Below are 19,352 nucleotides of genomic sequence, written 5' to 3' on the forward strand. Positions count from 1 at the left end.
AGATGCCAAACAGGAAGTGATGCCATATCTTAACATATCTCAGCTTATCTCTGATCTGATTCTCCCTGTTGACACTAAACCTCTGGCTTTGGCACTGTTGCCTTGCATTACCAATGAGCTTTAGCCGTTCTTGGTCACTGGGGATTTACATATTTTAGGTACCATTGGATTTACATCTCATAGAGTATTCTAACCTTATGAATTCAGTATCATAATATTTTGGCTACAAATAATGAATATCTTTAATGTAAAAATAATGTTTGCTCAATATCTCTGCTTCTACTACTACTACTGCTACTTCCACCACACTACTACTACTACCACCACTACTAGTACCATGACTACTACTACTACTACTACTACTACCACCACTACTAGTACCATGACTACTACTACTATCACTACTGCTACTACTTCTACTACCACCACCCCCACTGCTACTACTACTACTATTACTACCACTACTACCACCACCACTACTAGTACCATGACTACTACTACTACCACTACTAATACTACCACTACTACCATGACTACTACTACTACCACTACTACCACTACTAATACTACCACTTCTACCATGACTACTACTACTACCACTACTACTACTACTTCTACTACCACCACCACTACTCCCACAACCACTGCTACTACTCCTACTACTATTGCTACTTCTCCCACCACCACCACTACTACTACTACTAATACCTCTACTACTACTTCTACTACCAGCACCACTACTACCAATATTACTACCATCACCAACACTGCTACCAATACTACTACTACTACCACCACCACTACTACTATTACTACTACTACTACTTCTACTACCACCACCACTACTACTATTACTACTACTACTACTTCTACTACCACCACCACTACTACTATTACTACTACTACTACTTCTACTACCACCACCACTACTACTAGTACTAGTACTACTACTTCTACTACCACCACCACTACTACTATTACTACTACTACTACTTCTACTACCACCACCACTACTACTATTACTACTACTACTACTTCTACTACCACCACCACTACTACTAGTACTAGTACTACTACTTCTACTACCACCACCACTACTACTATTACTACTACTACTACTTCTACTACCACCACCACTACTACTATTACTACTACTACTACTTCTACTACCACCACCACTACTACTAGTACTAGTACTACTACTAGTACTACTACTAATAATAATTTCCCTTACTGGGGTGGCCAGAGGGGTGCCCATGCTTCATGCTAGGGTGGAATTGGCCACCCCTGACCATCCCTTAGCTACACCCATGCACATAATCCCTGGAGGTGTAATGCTCAGGCTTCCACATGATACGATTTAGATTCTTAATGCAATGATTCCATATTTAACAATACCACTGAATTTGCTGTGATAAGATTCTAGGAGTTTAATAGCCTCCGATCAATAGCTGACCAACTTTGTGTGAATGAAGCCCTGCGCTGGACTGGTTGAATTCTCCCAGTTCTTGTGGTTACTGAAGATGAATGAATACATTTTTACACATCACATGTCTGTCCATTATATCATCATCAATAATAATAATAATAATAATAATAATAATAATAATAAAACAATAATAGATTTATAATCAATTATACTCGATAGTAAAAACTGGTTCAGGATTGTTGCTTCCATTCATGTCAATCTTTTATTTTTATTTATTTATTTGTTTATTTGTTTATTTATTTAATGGATTTCTGGTCAATGCGACGCACCTTCACGCATCACGTGATTTCACGCAACTTCACGCATCATGTCGTTTCTCTGTAAGGTAAATAAAATCACTGCACCCTGGCCATCGGTCTACGCGTAGCTACAAAACTTCTTCGCTTTTCACCGCGAGCGCAGGAGAGAGGACTCGCACGTGAGCTGAACGACGCACTTCCTGAGCGCGCGGCAAACCGACGCCCTTCTCTAACGGTCCCACCACGCAGCTGCACGTGCGCGGAGGTGGAGCGAGGAAGAGCGCCGCCTTTTTTTTTTTCTTTCTTTTTTTTTTAAATCAGACACACAGCGCCGCTGCTCGAGCGCACCGGTGCGTCTTCTCTTCCGCTCTCGCGCTGGTTCTCAGTTTAAACCGCTCGCGTCCAGTCTCGCGCGCTCAGAGTCTCCGTTCTCGCGGAGGAGCGGGCAAGCCTCAAACAGCCCGGGCTCGTCTGTTATTTATTATTATTATTATTTTAAAAAGAGAAAATCTCCTTCTCCGCTCTTCACACCTGTTTTTTTTTCAGGAGAGAGAGAAACATAGAGAGAGAGAGAGAGAGAGAGAGAGAGAGAGGGTGGGCTTTAACGGACACCTGCCTGAGGTGATACACACTTTGAATTAGAACTCCGAGGAGGAACCGATTTAAGTTTTCTCATCTCCGTCTGTCTCGGGCTCGTGACTCTGTGGGACGTTATTTATTTGTTTATTTATCCATTTATTTATTTTTTCTTTTGGTCACTGTTAAAATGGGACCGGTTCTTGTCTCCTTCGTCCTCTGCGCGAGTCTTGTTGTCCCGCATCTCGCGAAAGGTAAGGCGCAAAGACGCACTCTTCTTCCTCAGCTCGCACGCGGCGTGAATGTTAATGTCACTCACTGTGTCACCAACACTGTGCGAGTTCAGCTAATTCAGCCCAGCACTGCCGCGCGCGCCATTTCAGCTGGGAATTGATTGCACTTTCCATCAGACACTACGTCTCTCGCGGTGCCGTGCAAAACATTAAACAAAAAAAAAGCTTTGAGGTTTTTTTTTTTTTTTTTTTTTTTTTGGAGATGATTTCATCATTGCTCCAGTGTGCTGCTGTAAGGTTAGGTTTGGCATTCATTTTCCAGGATACGGATGCTGCTGCTGCTGCTGCTGCTCCGGTTTGTTAAAGGCAGCACGCGCGCGCCTCTCCAAATTCTCCCATTAGTTTTACACATTTGCACGGAAGAAATGAAACTGCTTCGGGGAATTCATTTCCGCTGTGTTGGTGAGGATGTGGGACAGTCATGCTTTGGATGCTGGGACGGTGCGCGCGCGCTCCTGCGCTGCAAACGCCTCTCAGTGGAGTTGCATCCTGACTTCCGCTGTAACCTACAACTGCAATACTTTTTAGAGTAGTGCATGCATGCATCCGTTCATTTATCCATGCATTAACTCATTCATTCATTCATCTATTTCTCATTTATTTCCTTCCTTGCACTACATGACAAGGCTTTATTTTCTGTCTCTAAAACTGACGTCAGCTTTCTAGCTTATGATAGGTTAGACTACTTATATACTGTAGAAACATATCTCCATAGTATCTGCAGTGTTCTCACAAACTACTAATAGCTAATATATCCTTTTAGCATTTTTTAAACCACATACTTTATTACTTGTCATGCAGATGCAGTGTTGTACCAGATGATGCCATGCTCCTTTCAAATGCAAAGTTGTAAGCAGATACCGTGATATACTGAAGACTCGATTGAAGCTTGTATGGTTATCATGAATTTTTCAAGCCCTTTCACCTCCAGTGCATTAGAAATCATTAGACAGGTTTCAAACCAAATGTTAAATTATGCATAAATACAATCCATCAATCAATAGCAAGTATGATTCAGTGTATTTTCTATTTTGGATCTGTATCTGAAGAGACAGGAACATAAGCAGAACTGCTGTTGACATTTCTGTGCCTGCTGATCAGCTAGTTTGTTATTCCTTTTCATTTCCTCGTGATACTTTTTTCCCCGTGTGTAAATTTGCATCTGCCGTGTTTCTCTGAAGTGACAGAAATGCTCTTGCAGTGGAACACTGGCAGGACTTGAGTATTCGCCAAAACTGTTTTTTTCCCCTGCTTTTTTTTTTTTAATTTCCCAGCTTTGCAAGGTTGACACATCACTGATTCTAAAATGTGCCCACCTTCCCCAGGCTGCCAGTGCTAGAAGTTATAATTGCGAGAGAACTTGGCCCCCAGGCTGCTCATGTCTCTGCCGCTTGGAGCTCATTCTCTCTTAGCATAATGAAGTTTGAGCGTACGTTAGTTTGAGATGCACTCGTTTCTGGGGTCTGAGAGCAGAATGGAACAGGCAGTGAATGTTCTTCAATTAACTGCAGGATATTAGAAGACATTCAGAAGTCAAATGAATTGACATGATGTCGATGAGCTGATGTGTGAAGTGGCACAATATCATATCACAGTCTGTACTCACAAACAAGCTTAAGGTTAATTAACTGCCCCATCTACCTATAACCAGGACCACAGTACTTGTGGTAGTACAGGCAAACTACAACCACCTTCCCAGTTTGCTTTCTTATATAAAATAACCAAGAGCTTCATTTTCATCTTCATTTAGTATGGAAACATTATTATACTTATTGTCCATATTTTCCATGCAGACCTGGCAGTTGAAGTCAATCACTGGCAAAATTCATTCGTTAAACATCTCGTTATCTATAGTAATGTGGTTAAGTATGTTCTTCTCCGTATTCGTGATATTCTTTAGTAAAAGCTCCTTTCATCAGTTTTGTGAGTATGTTTGAGGAAGGAACGTTTATTTGGAGAAAGCTTAGTGAAAAGATAACATTTTTTTGTGAATCCATGTCTAGATTACTTGTATTTTGTCCTAATTACCTCCGTGTAATTCAGTACGAGTGATGTGAATCTGGCTGATGTTTTTGGATCACAGCTAATGAAAGCCTACTTGAATAATAAGACGCAGCTGCTGTCGCCTTCACTGCCATTTGGATGTGTAAGGAAGTTCGAAGTTTATTCAGCTGCAAAAAGAGACTGTTTTCAACTTGAACAGACTATCACAACCACGGCTGATTGATTTTTATGCTGAATATGAATATTAAAGCTGATTGAGGCAATGATCTTCCCTCTCGCGCTCTCTACATGAACAGGTTCATTGCCCCCCATCCTGCTATTGATGCTCACAACATAGCAACTGTTCAACTGCTGGCTTGAACAAACTGATTCCTGCCTAACATTTCAAGATAGAGCTTACTGCATTGGTTGCTTTAGCAAATGCCATTATGCAATATATCGAGAGCTCAGCTTGCCGTCTGTGCTGCTGATTCAATTGCATTGTCTTGGCTCACCAGATGCTTGAGGCAGACCATGAAATAACAATGCGTGATGACGAGACGCTTTGTTCAGAAAAAAAAAATCTATTGGTGGATGGTAATCAGGCTAGCATTTCAGGCCAAACCATATAAACAGTGTCATGGTTGAGGGATGCTGGATTTGACTTCCCACAGTGTTGCGGCAGCATTTCAGTAGCTTGAATCTGATAATTAGAACATGACTTTGATATTTAATAAGATAAAAGTTGAACCACAAGTCATTTATCCCTGTATCTTCAATACCCTTATAAACTAATATGACAGAACCTGTAAAAATAACAGTGGGTAGTTTCAATGCTATAACATTATATATTTCTTTTAATACTATCTTTATTTGGCATTATTAAGTCTCTAATGTGATATATTGTTATATAGAGAGGTTCTACATTAGAGGCTGCATGAACAGCGCTATCATATTGTCATTTAGGGCCGTATTCAGAGTAGATTTAAGAGCTGACAGTGAGGATTTAATATCGAAATTGCACACATTTGTATTCAGACCTCAGACATAACTTCAGACAGTTGTGCAAGCGTTTGCCTAAAACAGAGGTGTGTCTCAGTTACAGCTGATTCTGTCCTCTTGCACAGTATCGGCTTGAATCAGGAGCAGTATTAAGTCCATTGCCACTGACTGAGAGTTTGATCTAACCACTATATGTCACACTGAAATATAGTTTTGGACTGTAAGTACACTTAAAAAAAAACACGGAATACCACTTGAGATTTAAAAAAAAAAAAACATAAATATGAATATGAATTGGTTAAAGTTGACGAAAATTACTTTTTTTTTTACATGGAAAACAGCGGAGGAGATAGCATTTTAACTAAAGCCATTTCTTATCTTGATCAAATTATTTATGGGTAAAATTCTAAACAGCAAGGCATTATATTGGCAATATACTAGATTCCTATTAGATGGTTAATTCAATGCTTGCTATTGTCTCATTCACACATAATATTCTCATTCATCCATAATATTCTCATTCATCCTAATAGTCTGGTTTAGTTTTCAGTTTTAAATTGTCTGATGCTTTTGTTTTGCATTGCATTAGATTTGACAGCAAAGAAAAATAAAACTCTTCTTCAGTCCACATTTTCTATCCTTGATTTATCTCAAAGTGCTTGAGGTTAAAGGGCTTTTGAACTCTCAGATGCTTCTAAACAAGAAAAATCTGGCATCCTCAGAGGCGCGAACTACACACAGGTCGTTTGCATATTCTGAATAGGAAGCCCTGAAAATTGACTTAACGTAATACACATAAATATTGACGGAACTTTTGGAGTTAAGTCACCAACTCTGAATATGGCCCTTAACCATGTACTGCGATGCCACATTTTGAAAATGAAATCACTTCCAATCACACAATGTCAGATCTAGTTCTAGCACTTTCTTGTATTGATGCCAAAGCACAAAGCATAACACTTTTAATTTTTCATAATGACCTCCTGCTGATTGAGCACCATCGGCTTTGTCTTTTTTCTTTGTGCGATTGTGGTATTCACCATCTGGCCTCAGGCTGTTTAACTGTATTAGTACTAAAGAGTTTTGACAGGATAGTCTATGGTAGTCATTGTGTTCCCTTTCCTCTGGAGTGCAAAACCAGAGCTTTTCTGAATTTTATGAGACCACAAAGGAGCTAGAATTGAAGAGTGCCTGGTACATTTTGGTGGACAGGGTGTGCTGGTGGAGGTATCTGAAAATGCCACAGAGATAGACTACATAGAGTTTCTTTAATAATAGTGAGCTTAATTGTATGCAGGGAGCAAGGGTCAGAATGACCTTTCTAGCTGGGAAGAATGTAGAGTTTGTCTCAATGTGATAACTCACTGCAAGAAAATATTATAGTCGGTACTATATATCTCTGTGTGTCTTCCTTCACAGACTCCACTGGGTAAACAGTAGACTTGGCTATGTTGAATCAACAGTGCTTCAGTATGTTTTTCTAAGAGTTCAGAGAGTTTCTGAGCTGAATATGAGACTTATATTGGATGTTGTAGAAAAGCAGATTTCAAGCATAATACTATATATTCAAATGTACCATATGTGCTACAGTACATACAGTAATTGCTATTACAAGAGATATGAAATAAAAGTTCTCACTTTTCACATGAGTGTACAGTATGAGGTTTATTGCCATTATGACCTATTTTATATAAATTATAACCTCCATGAAGAAGCATATATTTCTCCAGACCTCTAGAGAAGATATTAACCTACAAGCTATGGTTAAATATTTAACAATTTAGAAAGTTAGCTACTCTGATTAGATCATTAGAAAGCTAGCTAGAGTTCATGGTCACGCTCTGTAATTTATGAAGTTAACTAGCTATCTACTATGGATTGCTTAGCTAGCACAAGCCAATTCAAAATGGTTTATTAGCATAACAAAACATGTATGCTCTGATGTGCAAACACCCACAAAAAACATGTAAACTAATTTACTAATGGGTAACGAATGACTGAGTCCTTAACCACACGTTGTCTGGTTTTACGTGTTTGCAGTATTGAATTTGCAACTTGGGGTGTTCCTACCTAAACAGAGGGTGGTGTTTATGCACATTATTCATAGGGCCTTTCGCACCGCTTTAGTTCCAGAACTAAATTTACAGTACTAAAGTACTGGGCGATTTTGCGCGAACTATTTCCCAGTACCATTTAAAGGGTTGCATTCGCACCGACAGTGGGCACTAGGAAGTGACGTAAGCCGGTCGACAGCGACGTCATTTGTGCGCAGCGTTCAACAACGGAAACAGAAGAACAACGTAAACAACCGGAGGATGGAGGACGCTGTGATCGGAGCTGTGTTTTTGTTGTATCTCGCGGGTTTCACAATAATGGACATGGAATGTCGACATATACGAAGAACTGTATGTTTACACAGCGTTTTAAATCATGGCGGGTGAGGGCGTTTTCGTACGCGTTTGGCCAATCAACGTGTACTTACATCACGTATAGTACTAGTTGTGCTAGTTAGACCCTGCTCCGGAGTTGGAGCTAATTTGGTCTCGAAAAAGGCAGTCCGGTACTAAAATCGCACCCAGTTCCGGAGGTGCGAAAAAGCCAAAAAGTGGGTAGTTCCACAATTAGTTCAGGTACTATGAAAAGGTTCACGCGGTGCGAAAGGCCCTAATGTATGCAGTTGACTAAGCATGAGTCCCATTAGGAAAAACCGAAAAGCAGATATTATTTTTGTGAAAGTTGAAGTTCATTGCTGTTATAGTTTTGATTGTACTCTTCTGGAAGTCTCTTATAGATGTGAAATCACAATATCTGGACCAGCACATGCAAAAACCTAATTTACATGTTGTTTCCTCTCCCTACTTTGCACATGAAGTCATTCATGCTATTATTCTATGTAAATCATCCACACCACTGCCACATTCATGCAATTTATCTTATTGCACACATTACTTAGTAGTGTGTGGTATAACGATTGAGCCAGTATACTGTCGGCTGTATGGAGCACTTCTCTGTGGGAAAACAAGACACTCCACATAATCCACACATCACACAGAGCAACTCCACTCTTCGCCCACTTAGCACTCACTCTGTCTCTATTTCAGCGACTTCTCTTTTGCTTGCTCTCACCTCCAAAGTGCTGTCATTGTTCGGTCAGTAGTCAAATTCATATGATGAAGTGTCACAGAGACTGAAATGTTGTCTAATGAATGTGTAGTCGTCTATGGCTGCACTGAATTTAACCTTAACTGTAAAAGCTACTGTCAGTCAGATTATTGGTTTAAATCATTACGTTTAACAACACTCAGCACCAGTTATTAGAACCTACTGATGTCTGTATCCATGACATAACAGGTGGGTCTATGAAAATGGTGGAAAACCTGTCCCCCAGATTTGCAGCTTTAAAATATCAACTTGTTAAACACTCACACATAACACACACTTCAGTATTAATTAGCATCTCCTTGAATGATTAAAAAAAGAAGGTTTGGCACCTTATGTCTGAAGTTTGTGATTTTTTTTTTTTTTACTTCACTTTTTAAAAGGAAAAGCCCTTCATACCCATGTCTTTGGTGTTATCATATTATCATTTTTTTTTTTTTTTCAAATCTTACAAAGTCCCTCAGAAGTTCCTCCTGGGTTAGAGTTAATAAAGAAGAGGGGCTATCACTATTTTTTAAATTATGTGCTTGTTCTGTCATTAGTGTTAGTCAGTTTAACTAGTGTTGCCAACTTAGCTACTTTGTCACTAGATTTGGCAATATCTTTATTTCAAAAAGGAGCCTAGGGCCAAATCTTGTGACTTTTTGAGCAGATGTTAGCAGCTGTCCTGGATTTGACACAGCTCTCCAGGTCATATATGAGTTGAGAGAGCAGGTTCACTTGACTTGTGTAAAGACTGATTGAGTTGCGCTTGCACAAGCCAGTGCTCCCAATGACCAATCACTTATCACCATTGTTCCCAAAGACCAATCACTGATCACCATTGTTTCCTAAAGTCCAATCATTGATCACCATTGTTCACACTGACCAATTACTGATCATTTTTTTCCCAGTGACCAATGGCATTGTTTGTCCCACCTACACATGTTTTTGGTTTTCTTTTTAAACTCTCTTCTAGACTATACTTATAAATAATTAAAGCAAGTTATTTCACTCAAAACTCTTTCCTTCATGTCTGTTTTCTGTCTACTCACTGCCACTGCTGCATTTTGTCTACATTCTTAACAGAAATTATGAAGTTTGTATCAATATTCTAGGGATTTTTGAGCTTCCATTAGCTAATTTCTCCTAAAAACATTTGGCAGCACTGAGTTTAAGATCTGTGAGTAAATGAATTTTGTCCAAGTAAAGGATTAATTCACAAAATGTGTTGATATTTGTGTGTTAATAAAGAGTAATTTGAGAGACACTGGAGTCCATTTTGGAAAAACGGGCATTAACACCAGTAACAATTAATGACATTAATGACACCAATTTTTGGCAAAGTAAAATGTAGCAGAAAGACAGATGAAGAAGCAGAAAGACAGAAGCAGATTAGAATAGGACAGTATATTATGTGCAGAAATAGTTCTATCTGTTTGCATGTAGACCTGCTTGATGAATCACGAGTCTGGCCTTTTAAATAGGGATTAGGATTATAGATAAAGTATAGATGAAGGAAAAGACAAAAAAGCGAAGAAATGGTACTGCCTATCTCAGGATTAAATGTCTAACCCTCAAAGCACAAGAAAGACCAGAACCACCCTGAAAAGGTGCTGTGTTTACCCACCTGGAAAAAAAAAAAATCTCAACTTTCAATTTGCTTTTCTATGGGATCTGAAAGCAAAATGCAAATCAACCAAAGAATCAAGCAAATGCATGAAATTGTGCCAGCAGTGCATTGTATTTTCATACAAAGGATGGCAAGATTAAAATGTGATCAAAATCAAGAAACAAGTTTTGCTAAAAAAAAAAAAAAAAAAAAAAAAAAGAATTGTATGAGATGATGTCAGCAGACTGACAATCCAGAAAAAAAAAAAAAAACCTACACAAATTAACAAAACAAAGGCGGCTGCTCGGCGACTCCTTGCTGAATCTCTACCAGTGTTTTATTGCAGAGAATGGAGAAGTGGTATTTTGTGCCAGTTTCTTCAGGGAGAGGTCCTTTTTGGGTTGTAGCACCAAGTGAATGTGACAGAGAAACCTGCCAATGTAAAACATGATGGCAGACAAACTACAGACTCACAGATTCCAAAAACCTGGATGCGATGGTTGAAACCACTATTTGCAGTGTGTACGAAGTGTGACTGCACAACCTACATACTTACTAAATCAGAATCAAATGCAGAAATAAATCACAGCGGTGCCTAGGAAAGAATAATCACACAAAGTTAGGTGAAGAGAAGAATCTTTTGCTTTAACAAAAAGTCTAAACATGATAGAGGAAGCGCATGTTTCCCAATTACAGGATGAAATTACATTACCTCTTTAATATCTGGTGACAGTAGAGCAGTAATTGTTAGCAGATAATCTGAGCAAAGTTAACTTCCACTGATTGCCTTATACACACAGACTTCAGTTAAAATTGGAATTCAAGCTGTGCGTTTTGTTGGTTCACATAAGTGAGTGACCCCACACAGTGAAGGATCAGCCTGCCATGTTCTTCTGCACCATCTCCCCAAACAGAAGCCATGGTCCTGCAGCAATTCAGGCAAACTTTAACCTAGACATGGTGAAACTGCAGTTTCCTGAGGTTTCCCCTGTTTTTTATTTATTTATTTATTTATTTATTTTTTTTTATATATAAATATGTTGATGGCCTAGCCACTCAATACACCCAGAAAAGGAATTATCAGAAAAGGAAGCTGATCTATGCAGAGCCCTATAAACAAGGTTTCCACAACACTACATGGAAAAGGAGCTTAGATGGGGGTAGGAGCTACCCTGAAAATGATGGCTGATACGTACAGTAGGTCAGAAGCTGTTCTACGCAATTGACCAGGATATTTGGTACAGAAAAGGGTGGAGGTACACTTTCAGTGTCTTTCCAGAATAAAGGGAACCAAGAAAATCCCACCATTATTAGAGAGCATTAGTAAACACCAATGACACCAGTGGTTTTAAGAGCCCTTACAAAATGTCCAGGCTTCAAGTTAATAAAAAGTTTTTGGTTTTAGTGTGTTTTTTTTCTTTATTTAAATTGGTTAGGCATGGCATAATTAAGTACAGACAGAGGCTGTACAGGGAGCATAAGGATGCCACCCCTGAATATCAGAATATATATATATATATCTCAGTATCAGAAATACACAGATGCTATTAATACAGGGGAAATAGAGGAAAGAAAACATGAGCTCTTTTAAAGAGGGAATAGAAATATCATTGCTGTAGATGGAGGGAAACCAGCTCGGCACAGAGAGACTTTGAGATTAAGAGCGACAGTGCTGACCCCAATATCAACTCCAGACAGTGAACATGAAGGTGAACGTGTCTGGAGGTCAGTAAATATATTCTAGGATAAAACTGCAAAAGTAAGGCCATCAGAATATGGTTTATCATGCATTTTGTTTTTCTACTGAAACAGTGGAAGTGGATTTCTTGAATGACCAGGATCCTAATCGACCTGGAGGAACTGAATCTCATCATTGTGGTCAATGGTGTGTTGTGAATAACAATGAACACACATATCCTGGCTCTATATTAGCAGTCGAAAGAGAACATAAAATTTGTCCAAGGAATGGTGTGAACAAGTTTTTCTGGCCAAATGGAAGAGAGAATGTTAACACTTGTCAATGCTGATTAGCCAGATTGTTTGTTTAATACCGTAACCACTCCCAGTGAACAAAAGATCAATTCAGATTGAACAAATTATTTATAGATTCTTGGAAAATCATCTACAAATGTGAATATGAAAGACTGCAAGAATAGATAAAAGTCTATCAATTCTTTTTACTTGTCAAAGGATATCCAGTGGTATATAGTTGAAATGCTCACTGGATTTGGGCCACTGAAACCTAACAGTCAGAACAATGACATACTATAGACGTTTCATCCATCACGCATTGGTTTAATTAAACAGTACCAATAGTGTATGGACCTCTGTGTTCAAAATTTATGTTTGACTTTCAAATGTTTTTCATTTTGCACTTGGTAATGGTATAAAGTAAAACATGACAAACAACTGAACTTTATATATTCATTATTAAAATATACATTTGCACATTTGGCAGACTCCCTTATACAGAGCGACTTACATTTATCTCATTTTATACAACTGAGCAGTTGAGAGATAAGGGCCTTGGTCAATGGGCCAGCAGTGGTAGCTTGGCAGTACTGGGATTTAAACTCACAATCTTCCAATCAGACGTCAAATGTCTTAACCACTGTGCTACCATTGCATTTTTTAAAAGAATTCCACAATGAATTTCATAATGCTAAAATATGTATATCATTTTTAAATGTGTTAAATTCATCGCATTTTTAAACTGGGTGATCTGTGAATTTTCCTGTACAGCAGCAGTAACACTATTTTAAGGTTGTAAGGTTTAAGGTTTTAAGGTATCTTAAGGTTAGGTTTAAGGTTATTTTAAGGCTATGCTGTAATTTGTGTGAATTAATATTACTTAGATGTGAATAAGAAACTGGCAGAAACTTGAGAACACAGAATACCAAATCTGAACATTTTCTACACTAAAAAGTCACCCTATTCTGAGAATGACTCATCTGTGTTTTTAGAAATATGTCATTTATAAACCATGTGGCTAGAAAAGATGTTCATTCACATAGTAAACTGCACAGCATTAGATCTGGCCTTTCAATGTTTAAGAAATGGAGAAAGTTTGCAAAATACAGCACGATGTCGCACTTGCAGGATATGCGGAGGAGGTGTTTGCCTATCACAAACAATGCAAACACACTATTTTATTTTAAAAATACAAATGTGCTATTTATTTTTATAATAACTAATTACGAAGTGTTCAGTCAGTGTTAGAGTGGTTTGCTCATTATTTGCTGTCTTTTTTTCCTGCATTTTCAAAAAAGAAATTGGATTTTAATGGATGATACAAAGTGAAGTTCAGCTTGCTTTTGTTAGATGTTCAAAGAGTACCAAAAATATCTGTCAATAAATGTGTTCCTTGTAAAATTGAAAAATCAACATTATTCCCTATATTCATGTAATTATCCAATCATGTGGCCACAGATACAGGTCAAGAGCTTCAGTTACCAGCTAGGTGGGCTGGTTTGAGTATTTCAGAAGTCTCTGATCTCCTGAGATTTTCATATACAACAGTCTCTAGACCTTACACAGAATGGTGCAGAAAACAAAAAAACATTCAGTGAGTGACAGTTCTGCAGGCAGAAATGCCTTTTTGATGAGGGAGGTAAGAGGAGAATGGCCAAACTGGTTCAAGCTGGCAGGAAGTCTAAAGTAACTCTAATACTCACTCTTTACACCTGTGATGAGCAGAAAAGCATCCCAGAATGCACAACACTCCAAACCATGAGGCGCATGAGCTACAATAACAGGAGACCATGTCAGGTTCCACTCCTGTCAGCAAAAAAAAACAAGAATCTGAGGCTATCATGGTACAGGTAAACTGAAACTGCACAGTTGAAGATTAGAAGAAAAAAACCCCACAATGTTTTCCAATCTTCAAATGTCCATAGTTGCATGAATGAGCAGGTGATCCTCTTAAAGTGGCCTGTGAGTGTATATTCACGTCATACACATACACATCAAAAATGTTTTTCATTACTACCTGCTGTTAGATCGTAGTAAATGTTTTTTTCAGCTGATTGAGAGTGAGAAAATTAGAAGTTTTGCTTAACTGTTTCATAGTGTTAAAGCCAAAACACCAATTCCACTTTGCCCTAGTCATCTGGTGCACTTCCTTGTGAGAAACTTGAATTGCAAATGTTCCATTTCTGACTTGCAGATTATATTGCAAATTGAATTGCAAATATTTAAATGCTGTTTCATTGTTTGCTTATGCTGTTGAGTTGTCACTTAATGTTGCAGTGTTGTATTTTACATAATGCCACATTTCCAGAAATATTGTACCTCTGGGCTACTATAGGGAAGCAATATAACTACTTACTTTTTTAGCAGGAACTTTTCTGCACATATTTTAGAATTCATAATATAAATTGTGCTTCCAGTGGCGAAGTAGGAAAATGCAAAAGAAAAAAAAAAAAACTCTTCTGAGGTCAGGTCTCTGTTGGGTGCAGAATTTCATATTATTGTGAAATATTTTGCTCTACTCCTCTTGGAGTTTTGAGAGAGGACAGGTCCAACACAATTTACATTGTGATTGTGTTAGCATGACCTTTGTGCGATAATGCTTTTGGGAAAACTTCAGAGATCACACTGACATTCTCGCCATCCATCTGGTTGACCTTAACACCTCACTAATCTTATGGCTCTGGGTCTAGATAGACTCTTGAATCATTTTATGAAGTCCCATGAGGAACAACAGGAGAGAGTGTTCCAGAGAAAAAGCTTGCATATATATAACACAGTCATTCAATATTTTTTTAGGTTAGGTGTTTCATTAAATAGTAAACTTTAAATAGTTTTGTGAATTTATAACAGCCTGATTTTTAGTACTGTAGTAAAAGATTGGTCTATATTCTTGCTACAGCCATTTGTTTTCTTCTGGGGTTGTAATTAAATATTATAATAATTAGGGACTATGCACACTTTTAAATTGCCATAGCAGTAAATTTTCTGCACAAGAACAAATTGCTCATGCATTAAGCATGGGAAGACTATGCCTAGTTTTGCTACACAGGCTTAATTTGTATGAAATGTCTTGGATTTTATTTATGTGAATTTCCCGCCGGGATTAGTAAAGTGATCTATCTATCTATCTATCTATCTATCGATCTATCGATCTAATTTAATAAAAACTCCACAGTCATGGGGAGATCTACAGCCAACCATTTGCAAAATTTGCCATGGGAGGGATGGCATTACTCTCTTTTCTGTCAATCACAGTGACACTAGCCAATCAGGGGCATCTGTGAGCTCACGTATGAGGAAGAGGGCAGATAGTGCTTTCCTCCCAGTGTGTTACTCTGCCAAATAAGCATGAGCAGCAATTCGAAAAGATGTGGTTGGCTGACCTCACGTGTCTAGAAGAAAGCTTGTGTTATGCTGACTTTTACGTACCTCAGAAGCGGGAAGTTGGAGCTTGGAAGGATGTCATTTCCTATGATCATTTGAGCTACAAAGTGGTTCATCTTTTTCTGGAACTTACAGTTGAGGAGAAGTGTCCTATGTTCCAGAGTAGTAATTCCAAGATTATTTGTTTTTTCCTGGTCGACGGTCAGGAATTACACGTTACAACCTCTAGCTGAATGCAGCATTAGCCTTCACAATCCCAAGCTGGTTGTTGTGTGATAGGGGAGAGCTGGATGGTGGGTGGGAATTGGCAAGTGACCAAATTGGGAAGAAAACCTGAAAAAAAATGGCCACATTTGAAACAGATATGTAATATTCCATATGTATATTTTTCCACCCCAGATAGGTTGGTGACACAAACCTGTTGCTGAATAACCAGATTTATGACTGTGTTGAGACTGAATTACAAAATGTATTGGTCAAAGGGTATTTTTTGACATTTGTGGGCCTGCAGTTTATAGCACAACTACTGTACACCTTGAAAATCGAACAGCAAATAAAAAATATAAAAACTTTGCAGAGTGCTGGTTTATAATTTAAACTGTAAAGCTGCAAGTAGATTTGCAGTCGTGTTTTTCTGCAATTTAGAGTAAGTCTCTACACCAAATAATTCCTAAATTATTAAGCAATATGTAAGACCTGATCTTTCTTGGAGTGGATTAAAACTTTAGCATACAGATCTTCTTACTTATTAAAAAATATGGTCTATTCTCTTTTGCAAGCTTTTCCATCCCTTGGAGATGCTGATGATTGGGAATTAGGAGAAGACTGCTTATCTGGTGGTGTTAGAGGTTGCTCTGACTTGACTGCAGTCTGGTTCTCGTAGGCAGATCTAAACTCAACTCAGCAATTATTGATGTTTGTGGCTGGATGTATACCTCAGTACACCTCAGTCCATGTAAGATATTGCAAAAAAACAGCCTCTGGCTTTTCAAAAAAGTACTTGGATTGCAATGTATTCATCATATGGACACCTTATTTTTCTACCATGTTTAATCTGAACACATAAACTTGCTAGCATTTTTAATATTGGGTTAAAAAACACACTTCACAAAGACACAGGTTTCTTTTTTCTGTCCCTCATGCCAGTGTGTGTGTGTGTGTGTGTGTGTGTGTGTGTGTGTGTGTGTGTTTGTGTGTGTGATTGAAATCTCAGCCTCTTGGTCTGTACCACTGCCTCATCAGCCGGAGTTCACAGCAGGACACGGTTAGGTTGTTAAGTGCATTAGACACACACAATATCCCAGCATTCAGCTCTGCCTGTCTCAGCCCATGCTTGTCCTCATCATCCTGTGGCCTGTTAACAGTACTTACCATGCTTTGTTAACTCTTAGTTAATTTACAGTTTACATGGCAATCAGATATGTGTGTGTGTGTGTGTGTGTGTGTGTGTGCGTGTGTGCATTTTCTGTACTATAAATTGCATTTGCATGCAGTGGAATGGTATTGAGCATGAGCTAGAGAATGCATCTGTCTCTGCACACTCAGGAACTTACTGTATGAAAGGTGAGCAGATGTGGAGGAGCTCGTTACAGGCTGCTGGGTCTGCCAAAGTCAAAAAGCTTTGAGAGCTAGCTAACCTAGAAATGTCATCTGATGAATAAGGACTTCTTCGCGAGTTGGGGAAAGTCTCTAAAACTTTTCCGTGCAACTTTGCCAGCCTCCAGAGCCCATGTGACATCCTCCACCCACCCACTCACTCACTCCTACCTATGAGTATAACACACTCCCTGCCTGTTTGCTGACAGCTTCACTTCTGTTTGGAGCCTCCAGTGATATCACTGTTAGAACACATTTGGGCTAGTGATGAGCATAAAACAGACAAACCATGGCTAGATTTTTATTTGCAGAAGAGAGAACCCTGATTTGGACGGCACCAAGATGGCAGTCACTCTGCGGATCACAACTCTAAATCGCACATATTCTCTGGCAAAGATCCATGATTACCATGCTTGGAGCTCTTATCGCCCTGAGGAGGAAAGTTTTAGAAAATTGGACACAAGTGCACAGTTTTCAAAAATGTCTCACTCTGTCAGGGACTCAAAAAATTCTTTTAGGTGATTTTTGATGTTAGATTTATTTATACCCATTGCCTTTTATTTAGAATGATGAAATCCTGAATGCTTACACATAAATCAGTGAACTGAGTCGATCTGATTACTCTTGACGATGCTTTGTTGCCTTTTCCCTTTCAGAAGACTTCTGTAGAAATATCTTCTAGGAAAGGGCTGGATTTTACTGCCTATTGGGTAAAGAACTCGCTACATTAAGCCACTGTTCCAGTTTAGTTTAATGACACCTAGAATACCGTTATATGAACACTTAGAAACAGCAATTATAGTTATCTTTTAACGCCAGAGAAACGTCTCTTAAATCTAGGCCACTCTGCTTCAGTGTTTGGCGCTCAATTAATCCCTAGATGAGTGTCCCCATATTGAAGACATCACATCTGCTTAATCACAAAGGCTTCTTTTCAGAAAATAAGAGACATTTTTGGTGCTCAGTATTCAGTGCAATTAGCATGCTGCATCATGTGGTATCTACTATGTAATTCATTAGATGGATTACAGTGCAATCCCAGAGTGAAATGAAGCAATGACTTAGAGGTTAACGTGCAGCATGTTGGTTTTACTACACAGATGGATACATTTATGTTGGGAATACAGATGTTTATGCACATGCCTTTTTGTCATTTGGTAGTAGTGTGTTATTTCCTGTCGCTGTGATTGATTTAAATTCACAGAAATGCTCATAGTGGCCATTTTGACTGTTTGAATTTGACGTTCAGTTAATGGGCTGATGGTGCTGATAGAGGTACTTTATTAAATAATGGACAGTAGGTTATTGTGTGAAACAGACACAAAAATGAAACAAAAATAACCAGACACAAAAATGACCAGTAGGATCATTATAGAATTTTATCAATTTAAGTGTTAGGAGTCAAAACTCTGACCATACCTGAAGACATTTAAGTGAATTACCAATTGTTAGACATATATACTATATATCAACTGAATTCCAACACCTGGCTTACTTACTTTATGGGAAACATACAGAATAATATTTCTAAGCTTTAAATGAATAAATTGGTCTTACTGACAGATTGAGGATGTAAAAAATAATGAGATACTTTATGTAGAAATAACAAGATCACTTGAAGTAAGGTATCAAGTCAAACTAACAAGCTATTAATTTAAAATAATGACATACTAAGTTGAAATAACGAAATATTAGGTCAAAATAAATGTACATTGAAAGATTAAGTCAAAATAATGACTTGACAAGTTTTTGACAGCACTGTGTGCTGAGCAGATGTTATAATTTTGCAGTGTTGCAGTAGCAGAAAACTCATTTTTAATATCATTTCTTAAAATGTTTTGCATGCATTTGAAAATATTACAATGCATTTTGCAATAGTCGCCATGTTAGAATTTAAAATAAAGTGTATAAGGTTTGGAAGAATTTGTAAAAGCAGATATGGCAACTATGTGAAACTGAACAAATATAGAAAAAATAGCAATGTGGTGAAATGAAGCATAAAAGGGGCAGAGAGAGATAACAGCTGCAGTGTCGGTTTATTTTGTAAGCAAAAATGGATGGAGAAGGTA

At 38.2% G+C, this 19,352-nt stretch overlaps 1 protein-coding gene across 2 annotated transcripts in view; it reads left to right on the forward strand.

The window, feature by feature from the left end:
• The first annotated feature begins 2,037 nt into the window (after window positions 1-2,037).
• Window positions 2,038-19,352, forward strand: part of edil3a (EGF-like repeats and discoidin I-like domains 3a) — a 181,204-nt gene continuing 163,889 nt past the window's right edge. The window contains exon 1 of one of the 2 annotated variants that reach the window (XM_026931547.3): window positions 2,038-2,558. In XM_026931547.3, the coding sequence (XP_026787348.2) occupies window positions 2,495-2,558 (64 nt within the window). In that variant the 5' untranslated portion in view covers window positions 2,038-2,494. The remainder of the gene's footprint in view (window positions 2,559-19,352) is intronic. The other variant, XM_026931546.3, reaches the window with a different exon arrangement.

Source organism: Pangasianodon hypophthalmus, chromosome 24, assembly GCF_027358585.1.
Source record: "Pangasianodon hypophthalmus isolate fPanHyp1 chromosome 24, fPanHyp1.pri, whole genome shotgun sequence".
Classification (NCBI taxonomy): domain Eukaryota; kingdom Metazoa; phylum Chordata; class Actinopteri; order Siluriformes; family Pangasiidae; genus Pangasianodon; species Pangasianodon hypophthalmus.